This window comes from Procambarus clarkii, chromosome 53, assembly GCF_040958095.1.
Source record: "Procambarus clarkii isolate CNS0578487 chromosome 53, FALCON_Pclarkii_2.0, whole genome shotgun sequence".
Lineage (NCBI taxonomy): Eukaryota > Metazoa > Arthropoda > Malacostraca > Decapoda > Cambaridae > Procambarus > Procambarus clarkii.
The window spans coordinates 24,565,920-24,584,221 of record NC_091202.1 but is presented as its reverse complement, the minus strand read 5'-3'; the positions used below and the strand labels follow the sequence as shown (position 1 = coordinate 24,584,221).

The window sequence follows — 18,302 nt, the reverse complement described above, 5'->3', positions numbered from 1 at the left end:
GGCGAGTCATATCCGGCACAAGTATATCTTTTTTTTTTTTGTGAATTTCTTCGTGTAGCTGTGGACATAATGTCAGGTAGGAGATATCAATGAATGTGAAGAAGGGCCACTCTCTCTAGTGGCCTCCACAGACAGGAACCTGGTGGCTAGATAAAGGTCCTCCCATTGTTCCAGTGGATCTTTTCCAACTGGGTTTTATACTGAAGTACAGTAATGTCTTGGAATTTATGGCTTTGGCAGGTTTTAACCCTATAGTTAAAAAAAAAAACTTTTTTTTTTGCCCTGCAATGTGGCTTGAAGCTCCTTGTATGCTTTACATTTGACTATTTATTAAAGAATCGGTTCAGATTAGTATCCTCCAACTTGTTCAGTATAGTACTGTATTTTAAAGAACTCTAGATCAGCTGTTATGTCTGGTTAGCAGTTTCTTTAGTCTTGTGGTCCTCAACTCAAATTCAATTTTTTTGTTCGAGTAAAAGTACATACATAGAAGATTTGTTACAAGCATAATGTTGGATTTATAGATAGAGGTAGTACATACAATACCTAAAGCCACTAGTACGCATAGCGTTTCGGGCAAGGTGTGGGGGGAAAAAAAACTTAGACTGAAACTTAATAGTAATTAAGATTAAAGTATAAATTATGTTGAAATAAGGAATTAAAAAAAAAGGGGGGGGGGACATGGTAGAAATCAGCAATTATACAAGTTGTCAACAAACAGCATTGTTTAAAATAGCAAGACATAAGTTGACATTTAGGTGTAAGGTAGGTTACATGGGGTTAATTAGGTGGTACTTAGTTTTTATCTTAAACTGGTTGAAAGAGGAACAGCCTTTGACATGATTGGGAAGGTCATTCCACATTCTGGGTCCCTTGATTTGTAGAGCATTTCTAGTTTGGTTAAGTCGTACTCTTGGAATATCAAATACAATACAATACAATACAATACAATTTTATTTAGGTAAGGTACATACATACAATAAATTTTTACAAGGATTGGTAGACTTATAGGTAGAGCTAGTACATACAATGCCTAAAGCCACTATTACGCAAAGCGTTTCGGGCATGATAAACTTAAATGACAAGCTTAATACTACAGTAATTGAGCATAATGAGTAGAATGAAAACAAGAAATGAAAGCATAGATGAAAAAGCAGCACAAATACAATTATGTCGACAAACAGCGCTCTTTAAAGAAAAAACACAGACATTGGTTGACAATAGAGGGGTAAGGTAGGTTACAGGGAATTTATTAGGTATAGCTTCGCTTTTAACTTAAACTGGTTGAGAGAGGTACAGTCTTTAACATGGTTGGGAAGGTCATTCCACATTCTGGGCCCCTTGATTTGTAGAGCATTTCTAGTTTGATTAAGACGCACTCTAGGAATATCAAAACTCTATTTATTTCTGGTGTGATGCTCATGGGTTCTGTTACAACCTTCTATGAAGCTTTTGAGATCAGGATTGGCATTATAGTTTAGCGTTTTATATATGTATACTACACATGAGAGAATGTGCAGTGACTTAATGTCTAACATATTCAGAGATTTGAGTAGGGGTACCGAGTGATGTCTGGGGCCAGAATTGGATATTGTCCTAATAGCAGCTTTGTGTTGAGTAATTAGAGGACGTAAGTGATTTTGGGTAGTAGAGCCCCAAGCACAAATACCATAGTTGAGATATGGATAGATAAGGGAGTAATAGAGAGTCACCAGGGCAGGGCGTGGTACATAATATCTGATCTTAGAAAGAATGCCCACAGTTTTTGAAACTTTTTTTGATATGTTTAGTATGTGTCCCTGGAAATTCAGCTTGTGGTCAATGAGAATGCCAAGGAATTTGCCATCTAATTTGTTACAAATTTGGGTATTGTTTATTTTGAGATTTATTTGATTAGAGGATTTATTGCCAAACAGAATATAGAAGGTTTTGTCAATGTTAAGGGTGAGTTTGTTGGCAGTTAGCCACAGATGGACTTTATTTAGCTCAGTATTTACTGTGTCATTTAGAGCAAGGGGATCAGGACTGGAGTAAATGAAGGTTGTGTCGTCAGCAAATAGAATTGGTTTGAGGTGTTGTGAGGCATTTGGAAGGTCATTAATGTAGATGAGAAAGAGGAGAGGGCCAAGTATGCTGCCCTGGGGAACACCAATGTTGATGGGTAGGGTGGGAGAAATTGTATTATTCACAGAAACATATTGGAGCCTGTCAGTAAGGTAGGATTTGAGGTATTGTAGGGAGTGTCCTCTGACTCCATAATGATGTAATTTAAGAAGAAGGTTTTGGTGGTTGACAGTATCAAAAGCTTTACGCAGGTCCACAAACAACCCAACAGGGAACTCATTTTTATCAAGAGCTGTATGAATCGAGTTAAGCATACTAATAAGTGCATCGTTAGTGCTTTTTTGGGGTCTGAAGCCATATTGGCAAGGGCTAAGTATATTGAGTTTGGCTAGATATGAGTAAAGCTGCTTATAGATTAGTTTTTCAAAAATTTTTGACAAGTTTGGCAGGATAGATATAGGTCTGTAGTTGTTAACATCTGTGAGATTACCACATTTGTGGACAGGCGTTACTCTCGCTTTTTTTAGAATATCTGGGAAGGTTTGGAGTTCAAGTGACTTGTTGAAGAGCAAAGCAATAGCAGGGGCTAAACATCTGGAGGCTTTTTTGTAAATTAAAGTTGGTATCTCCTCAAGGGCACCAGACTTGATTTTAAGGGAAAGGATTATCTCATTGACGTCAGTGGAATTAATAGGCTTAGTAAATAGTATTAGTATTTGTTTAGTATATTAAATAGTATTTGTTTCTGGTGTGGTGCTCATGGATTCTGTTACAACCTTGTAGGAAGCGTTTAAGGTCAAGATTGGCATTAAAGTTAAGAGTTTTAAATATATAGAGTACACACGAGAGGATATGCAGTGACTTAATATCAAAGATATTCAAAGATTTAAGTAAGGGTACCGACTGTTCTATTACCAACAGTTCCTGGTATGAGAATTGACTTAATTTTGGGATGATTTTTGTCACTGTTGAATTGTCTCCAAACCCGATGTGGCCTTTTTGAAAGTCTCCTTAATACAGGAGCCCCAATGGTGTGTGAGGAGGGGGGGGGGGGTGTGACACAAGAGCGCCTCCCATGCCCTTGCACCACCCATAGCTCTGCTGTTCAACAAATCTTTAGTGTCATACCTTCCCTGATATCCTTAAAAAGGCAAGAGTAGCGCCAGTTCATAAAGGAGGCAATCTGGTAGAAATAAACAATTGCAGACCTATATCAAATTACCTTTATTATCAAAAATATTTGAACAAATTATTTACAAACAGCTCTACTCCAATCTCGTAAAATTCAACATACTAGGTCCCTGTCAGTTTGGCTTCCGCTCCCAAAAGAGTACCAATCATGCAATTATTAGTCTGACTTATAATCACTTAAACTACTCAGTCCTTGACAAAAGTGAGGTTTCCGATTGGACTCTTCACTGAGAAAGGCCTTTGATACTGTTAACCATAAGAACGGCTGAAGTTCAAATTTAAAAATTAAATTGTCTATTTTCCCGAAATCAGTAAATAATATTGTATTATTAATAAAAAAAACATTAATACTAAGAAAAATATACTATAAGAATTTTTTTTTAATATTTGTTTAAAAAGATAGTTGGCCATCTGTGGAGCGGATCTACCTTCAGTTAGTGTGGCTGTGGGAGGAGTATTTAACTTAGGTGTTTTATCAGGCTACGGCTGAAATATGAATATCTGAAGTATTCTGGTAATTTCCCCAGCATCAGCGAATAATGTTGCATATTATTATAAGGAAAAAATCATTTTGATTGATTTTCTTTCAGAATATTTACAGGGTTAGCCGGCAGACAGTGCCAAAAATGGTCGTGAGAGTCTGAAATTGACCCTGACACGTGTTTCGTTTTGAATTCTCACTACCCCGACCAGCCTATGTTTACCCCGTACCCCAAACCATTCCCTCTGCCAATTTGGGTGAGACTAGCCCAAGCGTCTGGTCTCCATCGTTTGCCAAACACATACATTCCTCTCACAGAATAGATACAAATTTTAAATTAAATTATATGATTCACTTTCCAGTGCGTATGTTGACCATATCAGAAACAATTAGCGTCAAGAATATTTAAATAGCATGAAATTAACTCATTACTCGAAACGCTTTGGGAAGTAAAACGATTAATTGATAATCAATATATAATTTGAAAATATTGCATTATTGCAGGACAGGTTGTGTACCAAGCAGAAACCAATTAATATTAGCGCTCTCGGCGTTTCGGGGGATCGAGCAGCAACACTGAAAAGTGTATACTCTTTTTCACTGTCCTGACCTTAATTTTCAATGTACATATTTCATTTTTATACCAGTGTGTTCGCAATAAAATATTCTACAAGAACATATGTATAAAATGTCACCAAAGCATGAGTTAGACCACCACCAGATAAAGAAACTACGGGGATCACTAGCCATGAGCTCCAAACAGCGACGAGATGTTTCCATTCTTTTCAGGGTTGTCAACTCCACACTTGTCCTACAGCGTTAAATTTGATATCGCTGAGATCGCAATAAAATTCCCTACACGGACATTCCCATATAAATGTAGAATCATGCTCGAGGCCCACCCGCAAGAGTGTGGGAAGTGGGGAAGTGTTACCTGTTACCGCACATCAGCGAAACCAGTATTGAAAAGTGTATTTCTGATCGGGGAGAAAAAACACAAGCCAGAATGGGGGAACCTTATTTATTAAATAATGTATACAGAGCAACTGCTGTACCACACTATAAGTGATGTCGTATAGCATGACTGATTAGAATGCCAGTACTGCAAAGATGCAACTAAAGAAGATAAGTCGTAGCACATTAATAACAGAGCCTAGTGACAGTTAGCCAAAGCAATGTTACTAAAGAAATATGTCGTAGCACATTAGCAGTGCCTAGTGCCAGTTAGCCGAAGCAATGTTGCAGTACTCACAATCAGCTTAATGCTATAATTAAAGACAACACCAGAGTTAATTGAGTGGCGCAGACAGTACAGTATGTATAAAATATATTCTGTAACACAGAAGGCATAGAAAAGAATAGATAAGAATTTCCAGGGGTAATGATATGCTAGTGCCTAGTTTACATGTAAAGTCTGCAACCCCCAACTTGCACTACAAGTGTGCACTTGACTTATGGTAAGTAGCTGCGGGCAGCCCTAGACTTGGGGATCCGGCGCAGCACCCCCACTCCGCAGGCCAGCGCAGCCGGTCCCCCAACCCCCGAAGGGCGAGGTGCCCGCTGGCCGCAGAAGTAACTCATCTTGGTAGTGGAATGACGTCTTGCCTGACGTAGGAGTGGAACGCATCACTTTTCCACCTGCCGGCTGCCCTGATTGCTGCCGGCGCAAGGCTATCCTTGGACATCTGCGTGGCCCTGCCAATTCTGAAGGAGTGAGGAGCATAATCGTTTGGAGGCAGTCCTAGTGCTCGAATGGCAGCACGGAGCACCCTTGTGAAATCTTGTCTGGTGACCGGGGCGCCCGTTTCGTCTAGGAATATAGGACCTGGGTCCATGCCCCGTCGTCCTATGTAGTTCGCCATGGCACGGACCGGGCAGTACTTGCTGTAGGGGTCTGCACTCAGGTTTAAAGTGGGGGTACGACCTGTACTGTGCTTGTAGGAGGCAAACGCGATGTCGATCCCCGTCCGTGATAAAGTTAACTGGTCCAAGCGTAGCGTGTGTTGCCCCTTCCCCGCATAGGTCACCTCCCCTGGCCGGAGGCTGGCATAGAAGGCGAGGGAGAAGAGCGCTCGGTAGCAGGTCCTCTCGTAAGTCGAGCAGCAGACACCTCGCAGGGCTCCCAGTAGTCGTCTGGTCACGGGCAGACGTCGTGCGGGAAGTCGTTGAGCCTTGTTGCGCGCTCCCTTAAGCAGTTGTGTGACTAGGAACTGGCGTGTAGAATCCTCCCTACCATGCAGCTTGAACATGAAGGCGATCGCCGCGAGGTAAGCGCTGAGAGAGCGGAAAGCCAAGCCCCGAGACAGCAGCGACTGCAGGAAGTTCGCCAGTGTCGAGGACGAGGCCTCGAAGGGACACTCCCGTCTCCTGTCGGCCGATACGTACGCCACGTACTCCGCCCACTTATGTTGATAGGTGCGCCGTGTCGCGGGCTGCAGAGAGTCGAGCAGCGTCCTTACAGTTTCAGGGTGAAGTTGCAGGGCAGAAGGTGCTGCGGGACGACGGTTAGCTTCTCGGCGAGTCCTGCGTCTCGCAGGAACGAGGGCGGCAGTACCTGCAACCGGGAAAGAGCGTCACAAACCCCGTTTAACTTGCCCGGGAGGTGTGAGGGAAGAAGCGTAATATTATGGGTGAGCAGGAGGATTGCTAGTGGCCGGACCAGTTGCATGAGGAGGGGGCACCTGGCGGACAGAGATTGCAGCACATTTACCACAGCAGCGTTGTCGGACCTACACACAAGCCTCTTGTTTGCTAACACTGGTGCAAAGATAGAAATCCCCATGTAGAAGGGGTAAAGTTCGAGGAGCGCAATGTTGAGCCGGCTCCAGGTCGCAGGCCAGGTACCCCTGAACCAGGTCGCTCCGAGTGTGAGTCCGTAACCCTTGGAGGAAGCATCCGCACACATCGCGAGGGACGTGGCGCACCCCCATCCACCGTCTGGTGGAAAAACCGTTATCCCGTTAAATGCGCCGAGGAAAGTGTGCCAGGCTTCCAAGTCGAGCTTCGCCTCCGCGTCCAGCAGGCAGGGGCGTGAGGGACGTTGTACACCTCGTGTGAGCGGGTGGAGTCGTCGTAGGAAGGCCCGGCCCCCCGGTATGACTGTCGTGGCAAATTGCAGTTTGCCGATAATCCCCTGCAGGTCCCGCAGGGGAAGGCTCTCGGCCCCTAGGGCGTCTTCCACTGCAGCAATGTACTTCGTCCTCTTGTCGTCCGGCAGCCTTGTCTCCATACGTCGGGCGTCAATTTCAAGTCCCAGGAAGGTGAGGCAGGGGCAGGGGCCCTCGGTCTTGTGGGGGGGCCAAGGGAGTGCCTAGGCGCTCGCAGAGGGCAGTGAACACCCGCAGGCTCCGCAAGCACTCGTTGAAGGTAGAACTCACGAAGAGGAAGTCGTCCAGCACCTTCACGACATCCCGCACGCCGAACTTCTCCGCGAGGATCCATTGCAGGGCGCTGGAGAACGTCTCGAAGATCTTGCAGGAGGGTGCAGCCCCCATGCTGAGCATCTTCTCGTAGTAGTACCGCCCCCCGTAGGCGAAGCCGAGTAGGTGGTAGTCGCTGGGGTGGACCGGGACGATCCGGAACGCCTATGCTATGTCGCACTTCGCCAAGTGCGCCCCCGGCGAGCGTCTGACGACCAAGGCCACCGCGTCGTTGATGGACTGGTAGGTCAATGTTGTCGTCTCCCGCGGGATGTTGGCGTTCACGCTCTCCGAGGTATAGGGGTAGCTGAAGTTGTGCAGGAGCCTGTATTTGCCCGGCGTAGACTCTCAGGGCTATGGGAGAACACTTGAAGTTCTCGAATGGGGGGACCTCGAAGGGGCCCGCTATGCGCCCCAGGCTCAGTTCCTTGTCAAGCATAGGCCCCACTATATGTGGCAGGGCCGTAGTTGCTGGGGGGTTACGAGAGGAGAGGGGAGTCCGCGCCCCCTCATAACCGAGTAGGACCCCCCCCCCCGGAAGCCTCCCACGACATAGTCACGGAGGGGGTAACCCACCAGGAAAGCATCAAGTGCGTCTGCGTCCACTGGCGTTGTGACGTGTGTCTTTCTTCCTGCCCCTGTCCTGTGGGGGGCGACGGGAACGCTTCTCCTTGGCGGTGGTGACTCGGGGTTGGGCCTGGGGGCACGGGCAGTAGGCAGGGTGTCGCTTGTGGCAGCGCGGGCAGTAGTGCTTGAAGGTGCAGGAGGAGACGGAGCAGCCTTCCCCGGTTGCGTGGAAAGCGTAGCAGTATCCCGGTGGTAGTCCGTAGGCCCGTGCAGTGGAGAGTGAGCGTTCGGCTGGGAAGGTGACGGCGCGAGGCACCACCTGAATCCGCTCCTGCGCTGCACGTTGTACCGACCGAATCTCCAGGTCGAGTCTTAGTGCAGTCCAAGGGCAGCCCGATCGAAAAGTGTATATTCTTTTCACTGTCCTGACCTTAATTTTCTATGTACGTATTTCATTTTTGTACCAATGTGTTCGCAATAGAATAGTCTAGAGGAACATATGTATAAAATGTCACAAAAGAATGCGTTAGACCGGCACCAAATAAAAACACCCAAGTCGATTACACTCGTCGTGTCAACAATACAATAGTCTTACCATGAAGATACAATACAATGCCGTTCTCCCAAATAGGCTATGTAGCTATTAGAGAAAACGTAAATTTCATGGCAAACATGTTCATACTATCCCCCAAGTCGATCGGATAAGAATTGAATTTTATAGAAATATTTGTTTATCGGTCGTGTAAATACGACGCTTGCTCGCATTCAAGAGAAATATAGGGGTCGGTCACATACGACCGGGGGGGGGGGGGCGCTAAAGTGATTAATTATCAAGCAAACAAAATAATTACTGTGGGAAGCATTATCCTATTCAATTTCAATTTATTTCTTTATTATGCACCCCATACCCATCCCTTGGGCGGTGGTGTAAAGGGTTACAGAGGCACATAATCGGTTCAGGAACTGAACCCTCTAGTTCGTTTAGCTAAGCAAATGAAAATCTTTTGACGCTAGTTACACAATATACATGTACACATACTCATGTATACATGTACGTATACATACATACATACATACACATACATATTTAATCCCCCACACAAATACACACATCAATAATCTTTTGTCACAAGTGATTCAACAAGAGGCTCACAACAGTCACTATACAAGGCACTTTACATCTATGGTGAGTCACACAGTTACTAGTCTTGCTGCACACCCACCCAACTGGGCGGCAGCTTTACAGTCATGTGCTGCACACCCACCCAACTGGGCGGCAGCTTTACAGTCATGTGCTGCACACCCACCCAACTGGGCGGCAGCTTTACAGTCATGTGCTCCACACCTACCCAACTGGGCGGCAGCTTTACAGTCATGTGCACTACACCCACCCAACTGGGCGGTAGCTTTACAGTCATGTGCTCCACACCCACCGAACTGGGCGGCAGCTTTACAGTCATGTGCTCCACACCCACCGAACTGGGCGGCAGTTTTAGTCATGTGCTCCACACCCACCCAACTGGGCGGCAGCTTTACAGTCATGTGCTCCACACCCACCCAACTGGGCGGCAGCTTTACAGTCATGTGCTCCACACCCACCCAACTGGGCGGCAGCTTTACAGGCTTGTGCTCCACACCCACCCAACTGGGCGGCAGCTTTACAGTCATGTGCATGCATTACCTACAGTAAGCAAATTTTGGATACTTCGCTAAGATTTCGGGCAGCACATCATTATGAATGAAGTACTTACACATTTCTTGGACACTATTGATGGTGTTATCTCTAAATTCCGCGATTTTTTCACATTCCATTATATAATGACGCAAAGTATGCGAATAGTTCTGCTGACAGAGTTTACATTTAGTCAAATCTACATCAGCAGATGTTACAAACTCCCAGAGGTACTTGTAGCCGAGCCTAAGCCTAGCAGTGGTAACATCTAGAAGTCTGCTAACATTATTGGATGACCCATAGACGTGCGGTTCTTCATGCATAATAGAATGTTGATAGATGGAGTAACTGGTGTGAATTTCACTTTGCCTCAAGTCTCCGAAATTTAGTTGATGTTCCTGGGATATTGCTGCCCTCAGGCTGCTCATAGGCAGTCCAAGTTGGTAATCAATTCCCTCTTTACGAGCAAAAGTCTTGGCCAACTCATCAGTTCTATCATGCATTCGGAGACAAATATGGGAAGGAATCCACAGGAGACAGAAATGACTGCGGGAGTGTGTGACAAGACTGTCTAGCAGTTACTGTCACGTGGCTGTGTGACGGAACCTCTTGCTGTGTGACGGAACCTCTTGCTGTGTGACGGAGATCACTCTTGCTGTGTGACGGAGATCACTCTTGCTGTGTGACGGAGATCACTCTTGCTGTGTGACGGAGATCACTCTTGCTGTGTGACGGAGACACTTGCTGTGTGACGAAACCTCTTAAATCGGTGCGACATTTGCATTCTTCCAGCAACTGGGCAATTCTCCCGCCATAAGTGACTCATTAAAGATCATTGCCAGAGGCACGCTGAGGGCCTGCGCTGCCTCTTTTAGTATCCACGGTGATACTTTGTCTGGTCCAACCGCTTTAGTTGCATCCAGTGTTGTCAACTGTTTCATTACCTCCTCTGCTGTTACCTCTATATCTATTAGTCTTTCATCTAGGGTAATCTCTTCTAACAATGGGAGCCGCTCAGGCTCGGTTGTGAACACTAAATGGAAACTGGCATTTAGTGCCTCGCAGATTTCCTCGTTTCTTTCTGTATATGCCCCTTCTGTTTTCCTTAGTCTTGTCACTTGGTCATGTTTGTGTGTGTGTATTTACCTAGTTGTGCTTGCCGGGGTTGAGCTCTGGCTCTTTGGTCCCGCCTCTCCAATCAACAGGTGTACAGATTCCTGAGCCTATTGGGCTCTATCATATCTACACTTGAAACTGTGTATGGAGTCAGCCTCCACCACATCACTGCCTAATGCATTCCGTTTGTCTACTACTCTGACACTGATAAAATTCTTTCTAATGTCTCAATGGCTCATTTGGGCACTCAATTTCCACCTGTGTTCCATAGCTAGTGTGTGTGCCCCTTGTGTTAAATAGTTTGTCATTATCTACTCCTATCAATTCCTCTGAGTATCTTGCATGTGGTGATCTAACTCTTCTGTCTCCCAGTGACGTGAGGTTCATTTCTCGTTGTCTCTCCTCGTAGCTCATACCCGTCAGTTCGGGTACTAGTCTGGTGGCTAGTACCCGAACTGAGGGGTATGAGCTTCGATATGTGTGTGTGTGTGTATTTACTATTTATATCTGCAGAAGCGAGCTATTTGATTAGCTTTTGGACCCTGCCTTTCTAATCGATCTATTTTGTCTTTTATTATGTCAACTATGTATTTCTGTCTAACACACACACACACTCACGCAGAGGTGGTCAGGGAAATGGCTACTGGAGTTCAACACGAGTAAATGTAAAGTTATGGAAATGGGATCAGGTAATAGGCGACCAAAGGGACTGTACACAATGAAGGGGAACTGCCTACCTGTGACGATTCGAGAAAGAGACCTGGGAGTGGATGTGACACCTATACTAACTCCTGAGGCACATATAAATAAGATAACGACAGCAGCGTACTCTACACTGGCAAAAATTAGAACATCATTCAGAAACCTAAGTGAGGAGGCTTTTAGGGCGCTTTACACTGCCTACGTGAGACCAGTCTTAGAGTATGCTGCGCCATCATGGAGCCCCCACCTGAAGAAACACATAAGGAAACTGGAAAAGGTTCAGAAGTTTGCGACGAGGCTTGTCCCAAGGTTACGAGGGATTTTTTTAAAGTTAAAGTTAAAAAGTTATGTATAAAGCAAGCTGGGACAGGCATGTCTTAAGATCCAAGTAGCCTACGCCTGTAAGCTAAACTCTGGCGCGAGTAAATAAAGCTCAGAGCAGCCAATTCAGGAAGGTATTGTAGCAAGCAACTTGTTGCATATTGATGAAGACTTTGTCAACAAACACCGGAAACGTCGAATATCGTACCATTATGTTTTGTTGTTGTGGAAGACCATCACAGACACACTTTGGCTTGTCGGAGCGTCATTCCCCGTTACCAACAACAGCTTTCCCATGTATAAGCAGCGGCACTTGTGTATAACACCTCAGAGTAGCAACCTACAGAGCTGTTAATGGTTGATGATGACTTACTGTGAGCAAAGCTGTACAGCTTCGCCAGGGAGAGGGACAGAGCAACGCTGCATAGCGCTGCCAAACAACAGGACAATCGAACGACAACATTGAGATCCGCGAGTGATAGACACCGTTGTTGTCATTGTTATGCTACTGTGTCCGACCGTGTATTGCTGTTATTGACTGCTCTATGGCTCTACTTGACCTTCAACCACGGCAGTCAAAGCTTCGTCCATTGCAGACTCGACATTCACCAAGAAATGCGACATTTAACACAACAATGCAACTTGGAACATTACCTGACACACCTGCGTGAGGGTGTTGAACCTGCTGGTCTGTGGCTCTATATCTCTGGTGGCCTGTGGCTCTATATCTCTGGTGGCCTGTGGCTCTGTATCTCTGGTGGTCTGTGGCTCTATATCTCTGGTGGCCTGTGGCTCTGTATCTCTGGTGGCCTGTGGCTCTATATCTCTGGTGGCCTGTGGCTCTGTATCTCTGGTGGCCTGTGGCTCTATATCTCTGGTGGCCTGAGGCTCTGTATCTCTGGTGGCCTGTGGCTCTATATCTCTGGTGACCTGTGGCTCTGTATCTCTGGTGGCCTGTGGCTCTATATCTCTGGTGGCCTGTGGCTCTGTATCTCTGGTGGCCTGTGGCTCTATATCTCTGGTGACCTGTGGCTCTGTATCTCTGGTGGCCTGAGGCTCTATATCTCTGGTGGCCTGTGGCTCTATATCTCTGGTGGCCTGTGGCTCTGTATTTCTGGTGACCTGTGGCTCTGTATCTCTGTTGGTCTGTGGCACTATATCTCTGGTGGTCTGTGGCTCTATATCTCTGGTGGCCTGTGGCTCTGTATCTCTGGTGACCTGTGGCTCTGTATCTCTGGTGGTCTGTGGCTCTATATCTCTGGTGGCCTGTGGCTCTATATCTCTGGTGGCCTGTGGCTCTGTATGTCTGGTGGTCTGTGGCTCTATATCTCTGGTGGCCTGTGGCTCTATATCTCTGGTGGCCTGTGGCTCTATATCTCTGGTGGCCTGTGGCTCTATATCTCTGGTGGCCTGTGGCTCTGTATCACTGGTGGCCTGTGGCTCTGTATCTCTGGTGACCTGTGGCTCTATATCTCTGGTGGCCTGTGGCTCTGTATCTCTGGTGACCTGTGGCTCTATATCTCTGGTGGCCTGTGGCTCTATATCTCTGGTGGTCTGTGGCTCTATATCTCTGGTGGCCTGTGGCTCTATATCTCTGGTGGTCTGAGGCTCTATATCTCTGGTGGCCTTTGGCTCTATATCTCTGGTGGTCTGTGGCTCTATATCTCTGGTGGCCTGTGGCTCTATATCTCTGGTGGTCTGAGGCTCTGTATCTCTGGTGGCCTGTGGCTCTATATCACTGGTGGTCTGTGGCTCTATATCTCTGGTGGCCTGTGGCTCTGTATCTCTGGTGGCCTGTGGCTCTGTATCTCTGGTGGCCTGTGGCTCTATAACTCTGGTGGCCTGAGGCTCTACATCTCCGGTGGTCTGTGGCTCTATATCTCCGGTGGCCTGTGGATTTATATTTCTGGTGGCCTGAGGCTCTATATCTCTGGTCTGTGGCTCTATATCTCTGGTGACCTGAGGCTCTATATCTCTGGTGGCCTGTGGTTCTATATCTCTGGTGGCCTGAGGCTCTGTATCTCTGGTTGCCTGAGGCTCTATATCTCTGGTGACCTGAGGTTCTATATCTCTGGTGGCCTGTGGCTCTATATATCTGGTTGCCTGAGGTTCTCTATCTCTGGTGGCCTGAGGCTCTATATCTCTGGTGACCTGAGGTTCTATATCTCTGGTGGCCTGTGGCTCTATATCTCTGGTGACCTGAGGCTCTATATCTCTGGTGGCCTGAGGCTATATATCTCTTGTGGCCTGAGGCTCTATATCTCTGGTGGCCTGTGGCTCTGTATCTCTGGTTGCGTGAGGCTCTATATCTCTTGTAGCCTGAGGCTCTATATTTCTGGTGGTCTGAGGCTCTATATCTCTGGTGGTCTGAGGCTCTATATCTCTGGTCTGTGGCTCTATATCTCTGGTGGCCTGAGGCTCTATATCTCTGGTCTGTGGCTCTATATCTCTGGTGGCCTGTGGCTCTGTATCTCTGGTGGCCTGTGGCTCTGTATCTCTGGTGACCTGTGGCTCTATATCTCTGGTGGTCTGTGGCTCTATATCTCTGGTGACCTGAGGTTCTATATCTCTGGTGGCCTGTGGCTCTATATATCTGGTTGCCTGAGGCTCTATATCTCTGGTGGCCTGAGACTCTATCTCTGGTGGCCTGAGGCTCTATATCTCTGGTGGCCTGTGGCTCTATATCTCTGGTGACCTGAGGCTCTATATCTCTGGTGGCCTGAGGCTCTATATCTCTGGTGGCCTGTGGCTCTATATCTCTGGTGACTTGAGGCTCTATATCTCTGGTGGCCTGAGGCTCTATATCTCTGGTGGCCTGTGGCTCTATATCTCTGGTTGCCTGAGGCTCTATATCTCTGGTGGCCTGAGGCTCTCTATCTCTGGTGGCCTGAGGCTCTATATCTCTGGTGGCCTGTGGCTCTATATCTCTGGTGACCTGAGGCTCTATATCTCTGGTGGCCTGAGGCTCTATATCTCTGGTGGCCTGTGGTTCTATATCTCTGGTGGCCTGAGGCTCTATATCTCTGGTGGCCTGAGGCTCTATATCTCTGGTGGCCTGTGGCTCTATATCTCTGGTGACCTGAGGCTCTATATCTCTGGTGGCCTGAGGCTCTATATCTCTGGTGGCCTGTGGCTCTGTATCTCTGGTTGCGTGAGGCTCTATATCTCTTGTAGCCTGAGGCTCTATATTTCTGGTGGTCTGAGGCTCTATATCTCTGGTGGTCTGAGGCTCTATATCTCTGGTGGCCTGTGGCTCTATATCTCTGGTGGTCTGTGGCTCTATATCTCTGGTGGCCTGAGGCTCTATATCTCTGATGGCCTGATGCTCTATATCACTGGTGGCCTGAGGCTCTGTATCTCTGGTGGCCTGTGGCTCTATATCTCTGGTGGCCTGTGGCTCTATATCTGTGGTGGCCTGTGACTCTATATCTCTTGTGGCCTGAGGCTCTTTATCTCTGGTGGCCTGAGGCTCTATATTTCTGGTGGCCTGAGGCTCTATACCTCTGGTGGCCTGAGGCTCTATATCACTGGTGGCCTGTGGCTCTATATGTCTGGTAGCCTGTGACTCTATATGTCTGGTAGCCTGAGGTTCTATATCTCTGGTAGCCTGTAGCTCTATATCTCTGGTGGCTTGTGGCTCTATATCTCTGGTGGCCTGAGGCTCTATATCTCTGGTGGTCTGAGGCTCTATATCTCTGGTGGTCTGAGGCTCTATATCTCTGGTGGCCTGTGGCTCTATATCTCTGGTGGCCTGTGGCTCTATATCTCTGGTGGCCTGAGGCTCTATATCTCTTGTGGGCTGAGGCTCTATATTTTTTGTGGCCTGTGGCTCTATATCTCTGGTGGCCTGTGGCTCTATATCTCTGGTGGCCTGAGGCTCTATATCTCTGGTGGCCTGAGGCTCTATACCTCGGGTGGCCTGAGGCTCTATATCACTGGTGACCTGTGACTCTATATGTCTGGTAGCCTGAGGTTCTATATCTCTGGTAGCCTGTAGCTCTATATCTCTGGTTGTCCGTGACTCTATATTTCTGGTGGCCTGAGGCAGGTGTCCCAAGTGTTAGGTGAGGTGTAACTCAGTGTTGTAAGAGTGTTGTAACAGTGTTTTATCAGTGTTGTAACTGTTGTAACTCAACACATCACCGAGCACGTCATCACTGCACAACCAGTAACAACTCCGCCTACTCCACGTGCTCCTGGAGTGTTTCTACAAGTAATTTATTCGTAATTGTCTAAATGTGTTGATTAATGACGTCGTTCAGTACTCCACCGCTTCTGTCCGACACAGTAGTGTCGGACTTTTCTGTGTCGGACATTCCACTCAATATCTCACTACACTTTATACTACCTCTGGGCCGTGTCTATAATGACCGCTGGGCCGTGTGTATAATGACCGCTGGGCCGTGTCTATAATAACCGCTGGGCCGTGTCTATAATGACCGCTGGGCCGTGACTATAATGACCGCTGGGCTGTGTCTATAATGACCGCTGGGCCGTGTCTATAATGACCGCTGGGCCGTGTCTATAATGACCGCTGGGCTGTGTCTATAATGACCGCTGGGCCGTGTCTATAATGACCACTGGGCCGTGTCTATAATGACCGCTGGGCCGTGTCTATAATAACCACTGGGTCATGTCCATAATGACCGCTGGGCCGTGTCTATAATGACCGCTGGGCCGTGTCTATAATGACCACTGGGCCGTGTCCATAATGACCGCTGGGCCGTGTCTATAATGACCGCTGGGCCGTGTCTATAATGACCACTGGGCCGTGTCCATAATGACCGCTGGGCCGTGTCTATAATGACCGCTGGGCCGTGTCCATAATGACCGCTGGGCCGTGTCTATAATGACCACTGGGCCGTGGAGAGTCACCCACCAAACAGGTCGAAGATACTGTTATCAGTCTAATTTAATATTTATAAGTCAATTTGCTTGTGTATGTTTGAATTTAATTATATAATAATCACGTCAGGTCCGCACAGATTGTCTTGCAATCTTACGCTAAGATTTACGACTTTCTTAGAGGGTGTTGGCCGTCTTGGTCTGTCGCCACACTTAAGCGGAGCACCTGTGTGGGGAGAGGGCGAGGGCCGGCACGCAAGGCCTACACCAACACTGAGAGCGTCATGATTAAGGCAGGTTCTCGGGGCTACAACATTGGGTACAGCAAATAAAAAATCTCCGGTATGAGGTGCTGTTACTGCTAGGAGACTTTTATTCTCAATGCACCTGTTGCATTGCTGAATGTCACAGAAAGGACGAGATCAATCATTCTAGTGCGAATCTTCTCTATTTTCCTTACGTGTTTCTTCATGATGATGGACACATATGTGGTGAGTTACGGGTTGGTCGGCTTTTGCCCTATCGTGGCCGAGTGGGTTAAGGCAGGTGTCCGGCAATCACTGAAACGGCAGTTCAAGTCACCTCAGTGCCCCAAAATGATTTTCTCATTGATGTATCATGCCATTGATATCATATATATTATATATATATATATATATATATATATATATATATATATATATATATATATATATATATATATATATATATATATATATATATATACGAGACACAATATATATATATATATATATCAACGAGACACAATGAGGTTAATGACATCAAGAGGAGCCTTGCCTCAGCTCTGTGCCCAGCAGAGAGAGAACCTCGCTTCCTAATGGCCCAAAACCCGAACGATTCAGCTTTTCGCCCAGATAGCATCACAGCATACCCCTGGAAGAGGGACAAACAGCTGGTGTGGAACTACACATATGTATCCTTCCTCACTGACACCTATATACACTTCAGTGCTGAACAAGCAGGTGGTAACAACCAACCACAGGCAAACAGAAAAATAAATCACATACAGGCGACTGGAAGGTCAATACACCTTTGTTCCTATAACGTCTGAGACGCTAGCCTTGAGGTAGGAGTGCCTTGGGCTTTCTCAAAGAATTGGGTTCCTGGCTTGCTGGCATCACTAGAGACCCAAAGGCTGCTGCTAATTTCTTGTTTCAGCGCCTCAGTGTGGCGACCCAGAGGGGAAACGCCTGTTGTGTCCTTGGTTCCTGTCCGGAAGCAGAGGAACTCCAAAAGATCCATAACTTTTAAGCACTCATTGTATTAACCAATGTATAACTTGCAACCTTAAATATCTAATAAAGTAAAATAAAACACAAAGAGAAGGGGTGGTAGGACAAATGGACATGAAAACTGCATAGAGGGGACCTAAAAATCCCCTCTAATGTGTTACGTGTGTGCTTTCCTCCGAGGCTATAGGTCCTTTTATTGCAGCCAGAGGTGGTACCCTTAAAAGATAACATCAAAAAAGCGCTACATTACAGTCTCCGTGGTGTAGTGGTAAGACACTCGCCTGGCGTTCCGCGAGCGCTATGTCATGGGTTCGTATCCTGGCCGGGGAGGATTTACTGGGCGCAATTCCTTAACTGTAGCCTCTGTTTAACGCAACAGTAAAATGTGTACTTGGATGAAAAAACGATTCTTCGCGGCGGGGGATCGTATTCCAGGGACCATAGGATTAAGGACTTGCCCGAAACGCTACGCGTACTAGTGGCTGTACAAGAATGTAACAACTCTTGTATATATCTCAAACAAACAAACAAACAAACTTGTTCAGGTATTGGCCGCTCTCAACCTAGTGTTGGTTTACCAGACAATACAATCACAAGATACAATCACTTTTTTTTATTAATATTTTTCTTTGTACAGGACAAGAGAAGCTCATCTCATATATACATTCTAA

General features: G+C 46.7%; 1 protein-coding gene across 1 annotated transcript; it reads right to left on the bottom strand.

Moving 5' to 3' along the window:
- Nucleotides 1-7,741: 7,741 nt before the first annotated feature.
- LOC123767180 (serine-aspartate repeat-containing protein I-like) lies at nucleotides 7,742-16,850 on the bottom strand. Its single transcript, XM_045756752.2, has 5 exons — nucleotides 16,839-16,850; nucleotides 14,166-15,572; nucleotides 13,829-14,110; nucleotides 12,188-13,756; nucleotides 7,742-8,161 (listed from the first exon to the last, which is right to left on the bottom strand). Exons 1-5 carry the CDS (start codon nucleotides 16,848-16,850, stop codon nucleotides 7,742-7,744), a joined length of 3,690 nt encoding a protein of 1,229 aa, XP_045612708.2.
- Between the last annotated feature and the right edge of the window lie 1,452 nt (nucleotides 16,851-18,302).